The 16236-nt window shown below is 35.9% G+C and overlaps 1 protein-coding gene across 1 annotated transcript in view; it reads right to left on the bottom strand.

The window, feature by feature from the left end:
* Positions 1–589: 589 nt before the first annotated feature.
* LOC141394100 (uncharacterized) overlaps positions 590–16236 on the bottom strand; it is a 55933-nt gene continuing 40286 nt past the window's right edge. The window contains exon 6 of the mRNA XM_073967959.1: positions 590–16234. Within this exon, the coding sequence (XP_073824060.1) occupies positions 2538–16234 (13697 nt within the window). The 3' untranslated portion in view covers positions 590–2537. The remainder of the gene's footprint in view (positions 16235–16236) is intronic.

Raw genomic sequence — 16236 nt, 5'->3', positions numbered from 1 at the left:
AAAGTTAAACGTGTCATAAAATCGAAACTCCGCCAAAAATGCTTTTTCGGCACTATCGTAAAAACTATCATCTTTCATTCGCTAATAATATTATTAACGACATTCGAATTCGAAGATTTTCCTGCCACAAACTGAGCGACGAATGAATCGTTTTTAATTCGTTCTCGAGTGTCGTTTTCGAACAAAATATCCACAAAACTATCAAAAAACATTCGAAAACGGATCGTTTGCGATAGCAATGGTATGGGGGGAGGTTTGTATTTTTGCTATTGTCTTGTCAATACTCTGGCATTTGTAAACGCAGGGTTATGGGATCCCTCCTAAAACACTTCATTTTAAAGAATTTCAGTGATACCATATAGAATATGTTAACAGTTCGCGAATTGTGAATGGGTGAAACTCGGATTCATCGATTGTAATACATTATTGGTTTTTACCATACATATTTAGATCGAATTATTAAATTAATAAAAAATTTAGAAATAATGGCCTTCGCCCCAAAAAATACAAAAACTTAAGTAATAGAAGTCGTCATCCTAAAAAACACCAAACCTCTCCTAAAACTTTCCTTTAAAAATAAACAATTTAATTTTTTATAATTTTTATTTATTTATTTTTAGTAGTACATGTTTATGTTGTGATGTGATATATATTTTTGTATATATTGTATGTTTCTGTTTGTAATTATTTATTTGTAATATTTTCATTACATAATGCATACAGTTAATGCATTTTTCTTACAAACTATAACATTGAATTTATATTTAAGTATGCTTTGAGAAATGTATGTATTATCTTAATTTTATATATGTATGTGATATATGATTACATTTAAATGTATATTATATATGTATTTATGTTGTAGTTATCTAAAGCTATTTTTTACTAAAGATAAAGATAAATTGTTTTATATTTGATATAAAGGAAGTATGATATTTGCATTGGGGCATGCAAATTAAAAAAATATTTGGAAGTAAAATGAAATTCACTTTTTTGTTTAAAATATTATTTTTATAAAAGCCTTATTTATTATGTACATGTGTATCTTATATGCTTTTGCTCAGTTCCAGAGCCCTGCATGAGTCTACTTTCTTAAAATTTTGACAATTTTTCCTTTATAAAATTGTCAAAAAATTAAAAAATACATTCTTCAAGGTATTGGAACAGAGATTTTTCTTTATATTATATTCTTATATTTTTCATGAACAATTAAAAATATATTTATTTTGTTTTAAGGAACATATAACTTTTTATATTAACAAAAAATATGTTGTTTTTCAAAAAATATTTAAAAAATTGTTAAACATTGTTAGGGAGATATTTGTGTTAACGGAAAACTCAGTTCTCTTTTTACCTATATTTTTCTCTGTCGTTCTTACAGTACTGGAAAACATTTTGTTTTATTTTTTCGCAAAAGCATTAAAAGTCTTTAAAAATGTTTATTAACAATAAAAAACAAAAAATAAATATTTTTAAAACCAATTATCCTTATATTTTGATTTTTTGACGATTTTGTATTAATTCCCATATTATTGTTAACTTTCTAATTTTTTTTAAAGGATTTGAATATTTTCTCCATTATATCTTCTGGGATATTTGTGGAAAATATGCACTATGTTTTGTTTTGTTGTTTTTTTTTAAAAAAATGTAATATTTACACAAGTCATATTGTAAAGCTTTAGCTTTTTCTTTCGAAAACTAGAAATTGTATTAAAATATTAATGTATACATTGTTGTTGTGCCTATCTTTTATATGCGCATTAATAGTAATTTTGCTTATTTTTAGATGTGCTTTTTGTAATATTGGAATACATGCATTTTTATGTGTGAGTTCATGTATGTATGTACATACACACATGTAATAAAATACAGAAATTATTTGTCTGCCTGCAAGAATCTACTATTTTTATTTATTTTTTTCGATAATATAAAGGTTAACGTAGTAAAAATTTGTAGATTTTTGCAGGTTCTGGTACAGACATTACCTTATGTATATTTTAAATTTCAGTGTTTCATTTTTAAACGGACAAAATTCATATTACAATAATTTGTTTTAGCAGCAGGATTGAGTGTCGAGATTTCTTAAATATAATTGTTTATTGCATCTTTTGTTCATCATCTTTCATTTACATTTGTTTTCAACTAACTTATTTTTTTTAATCATCACTTTAATATTTTTCTTCGTCATCTTCACTGCAACACCAGACACAGAAACAATTTAAAAAGTATTTCTATAAATTGGGGAGCGGGTCGAGATAAACGAATCCACTCTCCTCCATTCTTATCCATAAATTCAGAAATATTTTATTAAATAGCTCTGTTCCAAGCTTCGGATTTTCTAAATTTATATAATTAATATGCTTCCTCTTAGTATTTTTTTTTTTCTTAAGTATTTCTAAATATTTACACAGTATATAATTCCAACACATCATCTATTTTTAACCTATTCCCGCTTCAGACTATCTATCACCACCACACAATCATCATCTGTTTTCATTAACAAATGTACGACGACGTCCTCATCTTGTTCTACACTATCATTCCTCGGGACCATAACATTCTTCAAAATCTTCATAATAACTACTATCATGATCTTCAAGATCATTAGGTGATATTAAATGACGTACCAATGAACCTTGGCTGCTACTGCCACGACTATTTTCAGCACCACCCGCAGCAGCAGCAACAGCCGCAATTAATAACCCCGGCATAAAATCATTATTGCCATCCTCATTATGCTGCTGCTGTTGGTTGGCGGCAATGGATGGTTCAAATTCATGTTGTAACTGATCACTATGACCCAAACACAGTGTGGGTATGGCCTCTGTCTTAAGCGCAAAATTTGCCTCAAAACATGCAGGTGTAAAATGTCTACGACATATTCTATAGTGTTCGACACGATATTGATTGAAATCCAATTTCAAATTAACAAACCATTTTTGACATAAATCCAAGCGCAGTGGAAATTTATATAACGGTAGTAGAGGTTGTATACAACCATATACCAGACACTGTTCACTGGGTGGATCATTGTGATGAATAAAAGAGTTTTCAGGTAGATTGAGATTTAATGTAGGTACTGCCCAATTGTGTAGCTTTAGATCGCTGTCACTAAAACAAATGGCCTCAAAATGTTCACTACAAATGGCATATTGATTTTCTTTATAATTCCGAGGATCAATTTTTAAATTAAAACACCATTTAATGAAAATTTCCGAATCACTGGGAAATTCTGTGTATAGTTTAATGCCTCGCGTCTCCGAGGTATTGGTGCATTTATTTGCACAGCAAAGATAAATGTGGGATTTTACCTCGGATATCACCAAAGAGGGGAAGATGGCTTGGTGTTGTTGTTCCCCACTGTTGGATGTTGTTGCATCCTGCTGTTGATAATATTGATCAGTTTCATCTATTTCAATTATTTCTTCTTTAATAGTTTGTGAGGAAAACATTAGAGATTGGTCTTGTGATTGCGATTGTTCTAATCTTTCGTCCTCTAGCCCATATTGATCCTCAATTAGTTCTTGTTTAATTTCGATATTATTAGTATCCTTTGTTACTTCAAAACAATAATCATGATCATTGCCATCATTCCAGTTACTTTCCTCAATATCAGGTTGTTCCTCCTCATAATCAAGTAGTTCTTCTTTTATTACAACATTGTTGATGTTTGGCATATCCTCATCATTTTCCGTGTCCAAACCCAATTTCAAGGTAGGCACTGCATCTTCAGATAATCTCTTTTGTTTAATAATATATTTAGAACGAAAATGTAATCCACAAATTTTCATTTCATCACCTTGGAAATTTTCACATTTAACATTTTTCAACCATTTGCCAAGCCTTTCTGGATCGGAGGGAAATTTAAAGAGCCGTGTCCTAGTTATTGCTTGAAGTCCCTTACTATTTAAACAAGTCGCTATGCAACATTGTCCAGTATATGCACATTTATCCTCTGGATTATTTTCTAATATTTCTTTAGAGTTAGGCGGCAAATTAAGTGTGGGTATGGCCCAGGAGTATATGGATCTTGCATTATAGCAATATGCCTCAAAATGACGACTACAAACTTTGTAATAATGCATTTTGGATTTGTCCATATCATCGTAATTCATCGAAAAGTTGTGACACCATTTTCTAGCCAACTCTTCAGAATTCGCAGGGAAATGATGTAATCGTATCTCATTATTTGTGTGTACGGGAGAGTAAAGGTCCGTTGTACATTTCGGCACCATACAACGTTTAAATACAAATTTACATTTTCCCGATATTTCCTTGTGGATTTTATGCAACATTTCCAATTCCTTTAGATGATGTTCCCCACCTCGATTATTGTTAAGTTTCTTGATTTGCTGTTCAAATTGCTTATAAAGTTTGTAATAATGTTCGTCACAGAAATGAATTACTTCTCCTTCTTTGCTTATTTTAAGGTTAATACTATTTAACCACAATTTCTTTAAACTTGCAATTTCAGTACATTTGTATATCTGTGCCTTAGGTTGTTTACAATCGGGATAGTTACAACCGTACCGTATGGGTGGTGGTGTATTCTTCTTGGGGAGTTTTTCAAAACTCAATAACTTTTCTTTTTTAATGGAGTGTAATTTCGGTAGAGACGCGGCAGAAGATGAAGAAGCTGCATTAGGTTCCATCACTTCCGTGGACGTTACATCAGGGGAAGTGATAATGTCGAATAATGGTTTATTTTCTGGTTCGGGCTTTACTGGTAAAAACTTTTTACCAATTTTTCTTTTATTGGTGTTTTCCATTATCTTGGCTATATTTTCTGGTTGTTTTTGGGATTTTCTTTCTTTAATATAGTTTAGCAAAGGTTTGTCTTCATCATCCAATGAAACTTCTTTAGCCAAGTTAGTTTGGGCAATTTTTTTGGGTGGTATCTTGAGAGAGGGAGGTTCAATGGTATCTGGAGACTCTACATTATCTAACAGAGCTTCTTTACTTAATTTAGATTGTGCTGTTTTTTTGGTTGGCTTCTTGAGAGGTGTTTCTTGTGATTTCCGTTCCTCTAGTGAAATTGCCAAAGATTTCGCACCACACAATGAAGTTTCTTTAGTTTTTAAAATTCTTTTGGGTTTCTTCAGAGGGGCTTCATTTGATTTCCCTTCCTCCAGTGTAGTATCCAAAGACTCTACATCACCCAATGAAGTTTCTTTGGTTAATTTAGTTTGTAAAACTCTTTTGGCTTTCTTTAGAGGGGCTTCATTTGATTTTATTTTCTCTGGCAAGTTATCTAAAATTTCCACAACTTCTTGTTTTTCAATCTTTGCAGACTCTTCTCTGGAAATTTCATATTTTTTCTTATTTTTAGAAATAAATTTAATAGGTTTCTCCTCTTTTATCTTGGTTGGTACAGTTTTTAACTTTGACTTTTCTGGCTGCTCTATTAAAGTTTCTTCCACTTTCTTCTTCTTCGGAATTTTCACTTTTTCTCCCTTATTTGAATTCGCTGCAAGTATTTTCGTTTTAGTCTTTTCCAAAAGTAAAGGATTCTTAAAGATACGAGTGTCGTGACCCAAATTAAGAGTGGGCACTGCAGTGTGCCTCAGCACCCCAAATGCATTCAAACATTTTGATTCAAAATGTTTTTCACAAATTTTCAATTTCTGAGTACCATCTAAATCTTGTTTTTTCAATTTTAAATTAAAACACCATTTCTTAAGTAAAATTTTCTCTCTGGGGAATGTATGCAATTGGGACCAGGGTCCCTCACAGTTCTCAACACAACATTTACGCCTAGGATTTCTTTTGGGATTTTTATATAATTCGCCGGGTGGACATTTGACACCCAAGGTGGGCATAGAATCTTTGCGTAATGCTTTCAATTTTGGTTCAAAACATTCCGTTTCAAAGTGGCGAATACAAATACGCATTGACGGTCGATAGTGATCATGTGGGATTTTAAGGTTATGTAACCATTTATGAAATGTGGACATGCGAGAAGGAAAACGAAACAATTGCAAATCTTCAGCTTTACGTTGTTGGCAAATACAACAAATAAATAAATCCATTTTGTATTGGGGATTTGTGTGCAAATCGGCTTTTTGATTATCACTCAAATGCAATGTAGGCACTGCCCAGTTTTTAAGTTTTATCACTTCTCCCCGATGATTTTCAATGAGACAATATCGTTCGAAATGTTTATAACAAACTCTTAAATTTAAAGTACATTGTTGTGGTCCCAAATTTAAATTATAAATCCATTTCTTGATTTCTAACGACTTTGAGGGAAATTTGAAAAATGGCCCCACATCAGTGTTACACGAGGAAACACAACAATGTTTGAGGTTTTCATGATGGGAAGGCAATGCTTCGGGAGGATTAACATACTGGCTCAAATTGTAAGGCAGCAATAGGGTGGGCAGTGACCAACGATGTAATTTTTTCTCACTAAAACAACGATTTTCAAAATGCAATGCACAAATTCGATATTTGGAACGCTCAGATGCTGGGAATTCCACCGAACTATTGTGTAACCATTTTTGCAATAGCGATTCATCTTTGGGAAATTTAAATAAATGTATATTTAAATTGAAACCTGTTTTACATTGGGGTACAGAGCATCTGAAACATTGTAGTTCTTTGAGATTTTTCAAATTTTCATATAAGTTCACAAGTCTGGGTGGTATAAGCGAACAATTTAGTTCATTAAAATAGCATATGAAATGTACACAACACATATATTCAACATCATTGTTTTCTATGTGATTTTCCAATACAGCTAAACATTTGTTTCTAAATTCATTCTCCTCTTCCTCCACAGCCTCTTCTTCTTTTGCGGCTAATTTAAAGCATTGATAATTTAACCAATAATTACAATTTAATATACAGCATTTTTGTATATCATTATTGTGGATATTTTCGTTGTCATTATGACCTAAATTTAATGTGGGCACAGAGCCCAATAGAAGGTTTTGTTGTTTATCTACGCACCTAACCTCAAAGTGATGGCTACAAACCCTTAGATTTTTTAATTCTTTAGCTAAAAAGCTTTCATCATAATTGAGTTTTAAATTAAACAACCATTTATCAATATCTTCTTTGTGTTTTGGAAATTTAAAAAGTTTCCTACACTCACCCATATCTTCAGCGGGTGAAACTTCATCACACGTATTATTGTGTTCTTCATAGTTACAATCCAAAACACAACATTTGTAGGATTTTTCCTCATATAGTTCCTCTTCATTTTGATAGAACCACGACTTGGCTTTTAGGCATTGTGTGGGTATGGCTTTTTCATGTAAAACGCCCTGCCTTAGGCAGGATTTTTCAAAATGTCTTTGACATATGCGTGTTGATTCTATATCTATATCTTGGCGTAAATTTAAGTTGTGTAACCATTTTTCGAGTAACTCTTTATTGGTGGGTAATTTAAATAGTTTCACCTTATCTACACTACTGGACTTTCGGCAACTTTCCACCACACATTTGCGACAATCTTCTTCATTTTCAATTTTTATTAAAACTTTTTGATTATCTTCTTCCTTTATGCCCAATTGCAATGAAGGTATGGCATTCATTTTTAATGTTTTGGTGCCCAATTCAAAACTATCTGCGGTGAAATGTTCTGCACACAATTTGTAATGATTACTTAAGGCTTGCCTTAGAGGGATTTGTAAATTGTTACTCCAAATACGACGTAGCTCTGAATTTTTGGGAAATGCAAAAAGTTGCTGTGGAGACTCACGATTGGGACAGGAATTTACACAACATACATCCTTTGGTTCTAAACGTATTTTCCTTCTTAATTTGGCATCATTTTTGATTATACGATCCGTGTGGCCTAAATTTAATGTAGGCACTGCACCTGCCTTTACATTTTTCTGTTTGTAAAATACATACGGTTCGAAATGATGATTACATATTTTTAGATCATCATGTGGGACTTTTGAACTTCCCATTTTAAGATTTATACACCATTTTCGACGCATTATACTACCGCGTGGAGGGAAATTGATTAAAAATGTATTTGTCCCAAGATCCTCTTGGACGCCACAATGTGGCACACAACAATGAGGTTTATTAGCTGCAGTGGGTTTAAGAGGTGCTTTAATTTGTGAAGTTTTCTTATTAGGTTTAGCAATTTGCACTTTTTGTGTTGTTACTTTCTGCTCATCGCCTTCATCTTTAGTTTCATTTTTGAATTTCCTTTTACTTTTTTGATTAACTGGCGGATCCATGGGCAAATTAACACCACTTGTTTCTGGTATTGTTGTGGTTGACTCATCATCATTTTCATCTTTAGTTTCCTTTTTCAATGCCTTTTTTCGTTTTTGATTAGTCGGTTCTTTTGTTTCTGCTACTGATGTTGTTGTTGTGGCGGTCGTTTCATCATTTTCGTGTTTAATTTCACTTTTCAATGTTCCTTTCTTTATTTTTTGTTTATTGGTTTCCACATCATTATCATTTATTTCCTTTATCTTCTCATTTTCATCTTTAGTTTGAACTTCTAATTTTCTTTTCCTCTTCAAATAGGGCACAGAACCAGCCTTTAATTTCAAAGTGCCTTCCACAAAACATGTTGGCCTGAAGTGTTGCCTACAGACCATTAATGGTCTCGGTAAAATTTCCTTTCTATTAATTCTTAATTTTCGAAACCAAATTTGCCTCAACTCCTTATCTTTGGGAAAGGAATAGCACTTAAGTTTTTCAAGATTATTGCAATTGGCCACACAACATTTATGTTCCAGCCTGGACATATTTTTAATAATTCTCTCACTGTGTCCCAAGTTTATTGTGGGCAGCATACCGCGTTTTAATTGCATGTCGTCCTTGAAAGCACGTTTTTCAAAATGGTGATTGCATATCTTGTAATCACCATAATCATCCTCACATGTTAGTGGCAGTTTAAGATTCAAACACCATTTTTTTAATGTGTTGGGGGTATTTTGTGGAAACTTAATTAGAAAGGTATCATTTTCAAAGTCTTCACGGCGTTGACAGTGGGTTAGAAAACATTTTTCCCGCGATTTTACCTTGGAGGGACATTGAGATTTATTTTGCTTTGATTCGTCCGCTTTATTTTCCAACTGTGTTGCTTCCTTTTTAATTTCTTCTCCACTTTTTACCTCATCCTGGTTTAACTTTAATGTCGGTATAGCCTCAATTTTTAAATCTCTGCAATGCGAATCGACAAAACTATCTTTAGTAAAATGCTCTGCACAAACTTTAAAATGTCCCTGGAGAGCATTCCTCAGTTCAATTTGTAATTGGCTGGACCATGTGTGTCGCAGTTCAAAATTTTTGGGAAATGAAAAAAGTTTCACATTCTCCCCTGGCTGACATGACTTAACACAACATATCTCCTTTGGACCGACAGGTCTAATTTGTCGTCGTATCTTCGGCGCATTTCTTATAATTCGACCATTGTGACCTAAATTCACAGTAGGCACTGCTCCGGAACGTAACATTCTATCTTTATAAAAGGCACAAGATTCAAAATGATGATTACACAATTGTATTTGAAAATGTCTTACTTTTTTCCGGCCCAATTTCAAATTGAAACACCATTTTCTTTGTAGATTTTTATCATGTTGAGGAAAAGCAATAAAGAAAGTATCTTCGTCTTCCTTTCGTTTGCAATGCTCCAATGAGCATCGGGAATTGTTGTTAATTGATATTTGATTATCTCGTCTTGGTTTAAGTTTAAATACTGGTGGTGTTTGTGATTCATTTAAATCGAGAGTTGGTATTGCTTTGGAACTTAAGAGACCATTTTTACGTATTAGGAAAGATTCAAAGTGATTTGAACATAACCTCAATTTTGACAAGTTTTCAATTTCTTCTGGCAAAGCTAAATTGGTACACCATTTCTTTAAAAGTTCCGGTTTCTTTATAGGAAATTTATATAGTTTGATTGGTTCTTCCGCTTCCGCCGCCTCCTCCTCCGCCCTCAGGTTCGTGGTTTGTTGTTTCTTGCGTCGACAGTGTTTGAGGCAACATAGCCGAAAAACCGATTGTCTACCAGTTTTAGGTGTACCATATGGTGGTGGAGGAGTCAATAGTTGTTCACTATCACCCGTTCCACTTGGTTTAGTTTCTTGTTCCCCGAGAAAACCTTTTACTTTACTTATTTCATCATTATTGTGTATGGGCTCACGGGAAGGACCCAACTTCAATGTGGGCACTGCCCCCGGTTTAAGTCTACGTGTACCAATCACCCTTAACTCAAAATGATCAATACAAACACGTCCAATACATTCGTCAGGCTGTAAACCCAAATTGTCACACCATTTCTGCAGGAGTTGAGGATCCTTGGGGAAACCATAGGTGGTTAAATGTTGATCCCGTGTCTTTTCTCGACCACAGTATTTTAAACAACATCGAGGGGAAATGTTGTTAATTTTTTTGTCTGTACGAAGAGCAGTAGTTGTTGCCGTCATGTTGTTGGAAGTCAATGTTGTGGTGTTGTTGGTACTAGAGGAGTTTTCATCCAGAAATTCTGAAGAATTCAAATTAGTGCCACCATTGAAGCTAGCTGGTGTTTCAGCCCGTAAATCTTTTATACTGCTGGCTGGTGTTATGGAACGTTGATCTCGACCGAAAGAGGATCTGGAGGACATGTCTAAAATATCTTCCGGTGTAAGGGGTACCAATGTTACTCGCAATTCTTTCATTTTTATTGATGTCCACAATTGGTTTGTGCCACGTAAACGAATTTTAGAAATGTCAATTTCTTCTTCTTCCTCCTTCTCCTCCTCCTCTGCGGTTTCTTCCTTTTCCTCATCATCGTTATTATACTCTTCCATGTCATCATCAACGTTCTCCTCCTCATCACCATCCTCATTATTATCCATTACATAACCATATTCAAAATCTTCATCGTCAAAGTTTTCCTCTTCATCATCTTCTTCCTCATTTAAGTCCTCCTCTTCTTCATCATGTTCATCTTCATCCTCTTGCATTGCCTCATCATCACCATTTGCCTTGGAATCCCCACTTTGCATTAATTTCATTTTTAGTTTCCTCAGTAGATCTTTATTGTCATATGGTAATGGTTCTTCATGACCCAAATTGATGGTGGGAACTGCTCCATTTTTCAATTTCTTTTCACCCATAACTTCCACCTCAAAATGTTCTTGACACAAACGACCCTTACATTGTGTAATATCTAATTTTAAATTCTTTGCCCACTTCTCCATATACCCGGATACTTTGGGAAATACAAATGACCTTATATCATCCTGGGACAAATGATGATTCTTGCAATGCTTTAAGATACACCTCTTCAGCATCAGCATATTTTGTAAACGTCTAGGGTTATCGAAAATCGGTTCGGAATGACCCAAATGCATTGTGGGCATGGCCCAAGGTTTAAGAGTTTTACCATCCAAACAGCGTTTGTGGAAATGCAAATTGCATACCTTTATATGTTGCAGTTTTGCGGCCTTGTGCGAGGGTATTTGTAAATTGTGCAACCATTTACGTCGCATTTTCTCATGACTGGGTAGTGAATAGAATCGGACCCCATGCTTGAGTCTCGATCTGCGACATGTTGGTATATAGCATTTTATAATATCCAACGATTTTTTAATTTTCACCTGCTTCAGAGCAGCTTCATTATTCTCAGATGCGGCATCTTCATCATAAACCTCCTTTTTAATGGTGGTTTTATTGTAGAACTCTGGTCCCTCGTTGTGGCCCAAATTCAGGGTCGGCACAGCCCAAGACCTTATGCGTATACTGCCAAAACATTGCTTCTCAAAGTGTCTAGAGCAAATCTTATAGAGTGGTGTCAGATGCCTTGACATTTTTAAATTTGCACACCACTTCTTTAGCATATCATCATCTGAGGGAAAATTGAAAAGTTTGAGGCGATTTATATCAGCAGTTTCCTTATGGTTCTCGCAATTCTCTACAGCACATTTCATAATTTGGGGACCAATCATACGCCTATCCAGACGTGTAAGGTCAGGATTTTTATAAATATTCTCCGTTGAAGAATTTTTCATTAGCTGCAATGTTGGGATGGCCCAGGGTCGTAGACGTTGGGTCTCTGTTATACAGTAGGGCTCAAAATGTAAGGAGCAAACTTTGTTCATGTAGCGTCGATGTTCATCGGGTATTATACCGGTATTGTGCGACCATTTCCTTGCTATTTCCTTGCCATAGGGGAAATAGAAGAGACGTAATTCCGATTTTAAAATACTAGAAGTACAGCCCTCAACACGGCATTGAAAGCCATTTATCAGTAATGACATTTCCGTCTTTTGATAGGCCATAACAAGTTTTGTATAATCAGCTTGAACGTCTTCACCTTGTTCGTCTTTTATCTGTTCCATTTGTCCCTTTAGTTTACGGAATATTTCTTGAAAGTGTAAACCACACAACTTGCTTTCCATTGGTAATTCTTCTTCACGCCCCTCATTGATTTGTTGACACCACAGTTTTCTTAATTCTTGTGATTCTGGTAAATCGTAAGGCTCCCGCATAAGACTTTTTGGCCCGTGACATTCTTCAACACAACATTCAGCTGGTGTGCTCAAAGGATCCAATGACTCATCTTCTTCCGCCTCTTCCTCATCCTCCTCCACAACATCCATTCCCAAACTTTCCTGCTGATGCCGTCTCTCCTGCTCACGTTCTTTCCTTTCTTCTAATCTCATTTGTTGACGCTCCATGCGCTCAATATCTCGCTTTTTGATAAACAAATTCGGACGTATGCGATCGGGGTTGATTTTATATAAATCCTCATAATCATCATGACCCAAATTGATGGTAGGTATAGCACCAAAGTTCAGCCTTGTCTTACCCACACAAATCGGCTCAAAATGGTCATTACATATTTTGTATTTTTCACGTTCTTTAAAGTCCAGGAAATCAAGTTTCAAATTATGTTTCCATTTGCGGAAAAGTTTCAAGTGTTTGGGGAAGCTATTCATTTGGGCATCATCATATTTACGTGTCTTACCACAATTGGGCACACAACATTTGTATATAAATTCCCCTGAACGTTGATCGGGTGGAGGATTTGGTATAATCTCCAACTCCTCATCTTCGCTGTGGCCCAACTGCAAAGTTGGCACTGCCCATTTATATAAATGCTTTGGTCCTTGGCATTCAGCTTCGAAATGTTTGTAACAAATCCGCACTCCCACACAGTCCATGGCATTCATTTTCAAGTTATGACACCATTTCGCCAAAAGTTCATCATCATCGCGAGGGAAACGATATAGACGCATCTCCTCTCCTTTTCTTGAATCGCAGCCCTTCACTACGCATTTTTCCAAATCAAAATATGAACGTTTCTCATTCGGATACAGATCATCGGAATCATGACCCAATTTGAGTGTGGGTATGGCACCGGGTGATATTCGCCTACCACCCACTGAGTGAGATTCAAAATGATCCGAACATACCCTCATCAGGGTGGTTAGCTTACCCTTAGGCATATTTTTAATGTTATGACGCCATTTCTGCATTAACACGCGATTGTTGGGGAAACGGAAAAGTACCACGCCATCGGCCCGGGTTTTACGACAACCCTCGACAACACATTGCCGCTGGGTACCACCAATTCTAGGCTGCTTCAAGCGGGCAGGATTTTGATAGATTTTATATCCAGGATGTGTGTTGAGATTGAGTGTAGGTACAGCGAAATTCATGGGACAACGTTTTGTTAAAACCGAAGGTTCGAAATGACTTGAACAAATACGTCGATGTGAGCTACCCACCAGTGGCAATTGTATGTTGTGGCACCATTTGGCCAGTGTTGCCCTATTGGAATATGGAAAACGGAATAGCTGGACATTATCATGGACTCGTGTTTTGCGACAATGCGGCAAACAACAACGTGGTGACCATTTTATTAGTTCATGTTTTGAACTGCCACCAATACGTTCAGGTTTTTCCTTCTTCTTATACACCACCTGAGTGGGAGGAGGATTTTCGAATAAATGCTCCACCTTAGAGGCTAAATTCAACGTGGGCATGGCCCAGTTTAGCAAACGTTTACCAATACAGTGGGATTCGAAATGTAAATTACAGATTTTCATCAACGGTAGTTGGCCAGCATCCACCTGCAAATTGTGGGCCCATTTCAATAACTGTTCCGCATCTTCGGGAGGTCGATACAATTTAATGTCATCAACTTGAGGATTACGGCGACATGTGGAGACACAACATTCTCCCTGTTCATCACCGTTGTTGGGTGCAAATGGTTTAGTCCAGTGTTCGGCAACTTCCTCTTCGGTGGGCAATTGATGGGGTATATCTTCATAACCCAAATTTATGGTGGGTATAGCCCATTTCTCTAAACGTTTATTGCGCAAGCATCTATCCTCAAAGTGTACCTCACATACAGCATCATTGAATAGCTTTGTGCCATCCGGTACGGGTTTGTGTAAATTCTCACACCACTTCTGTAGTAGTTCGGGGTGTGTGGGGAAACGATGCAGATTGGCATGATCTCGATCGCGATTTCTCTTGCAGGTGGGTACACAACATGTTTCACGAATATTAAGCTTCTTAATGACATCTGGATTACGATAGATATTCGGATCATCGTGTCCCAGTTCCAAGGTTGGCACAGCAAAAGGTCTCATGCAACCACCAATGCAATAACTTTCAAAGTGAGCACTACAAATGCGAACACTTTTATGCAGCTTTTCCAAATCCATTTTCAAATTGTGGCACCACTTCTTTAATTGTTCTGGTCTCTTGGGTACCGTGTGCAATGTAATATTATCAGTGTGACGGGTTCGCTTGCATGTGGGCACTAAACACACATCACCTAAATCTAGTGCATTACTTCCTGCTGCACCAGCAGCTCCTAGACTTGAAATCTTTGTTGCCATTGAACTCATAAAGACGTCGTCATATAGTGCCGTTGAAGAACCGCCAGATCCACCCATTTCATGCTGTTGTTTTAATAGCTCGGCAAACTTTTTCGCTTTGGATGAAGTCGAGGCATGTGATGAACTTGATGATGGCGGTGGTGGTAGCGGGGGCGTATATAATTCATTTTCATAAATATCAAAGGTATCGTTGTGTCCCAAATTCATGGTGGGCACTGCGCCTGGATTCAATTTTCTTAAACCTAAGGCCTCTTTTACAAAATGTGAGGAACAAATTTTATGATTTTTACCCCTATACATATCGGGATCTAAACGCAAATTGTAACACCATCTTCTAAGCAAAGTTTCATCTCGTGGAAATCTATACAACGAAAGATTACAATCGTAGGAACGGCTACGTCTACAAAATGGCAAAAAGCATTTCTTTTCTTCCTGATAGATATTAGGATTGTCATGGATCTTGCCATAAACTGTACCCAGACGCAAAGTGGGTATGGCCCAAGGCTTAAGTCGAAATTTACCAAAACACTTCTCCTCAAAATGTCGCGAACAAAAGAAACGATTTTCTTTACTGTGTATGGGTAGACGGGAATTTTGGCACCATTTTATTAGTGTTTTTAAATCTCTAGGAAAAACATGGAACTTAACATTGGTTTCACCCCTCTGGGACAAACAACCCGGCATATAACAACGAGCCATTTCACCCGATGGAAAACCTCCAGAACTTTCACGATTTTGATATAAATTACCCACATCATCGTGGCCCAAATTAAAGGTGGGCACAGCCCAATAACTTAGCGAATAACGGGCAATACAACGCTTGGGAAAATGTAAACTACAAACACGATAAACACCATAATTGACATTTGGATCATAGGTCATTTTCAAATTATGACACCATTGTATTAGATATTTTTCATCCCTTGGAAAGGGAAAGAAATTCAATGTGGGAGAAGTGAATTTTCTCACCCCACATTTGGGTACACAACAATAGGCATCATCGTCCTGTATGGCTTCTGAGTTTTTGGAGCTTTTTGATGTTGGTGTACTGGTGCGCTGTTGCGGGTTAAATGAAAACGATGAATTTGTAGAACTAGAAGCATTATCATGAAAATCTTGTAGAAAGGTTAAATTTTGATTTGAACTTGTTGCAAAATCCTGAGAATTAGATGAATAATCATTATCGAAACTTCCAAAATCCGTTTGATCCATGGGTGGATAAAAATCTGGTTCTACTTTAATTTCCGTTTTTATTTCCACCTGGGGTGCAGCAAAATCGGGTATATCATCATAATTATCTGCTGGAGATGTTGGTCGGGAAGTAGAAGAGTATGTGCTATGATGTTGGGCAGATGCTGTTGATTGTTGGTGTTTCGAAGGCAATCGTGTTGGTGATGATGTATCTTTCATTGAGGTTATATCT

The sequence above is a fragment of the Musca autumnalis genome, unplaced genomic scaffold (assembly GCF_047663935.1).
Source record: "Musca autumnalis isolate F117 unplaced genomic scaffold, ASM4766393v1 scaffold_2, whole genome shotgun sequence".
NCBI classification, from domain to species: Eukaryota; Metazoa; Arthropoda; class Insecta; order Diptera; family Muscidae; genus Musca; species Musca autumnalis.
This window is presented reverse-complemented; position numbering and strand designations above follow the sequence as displayed.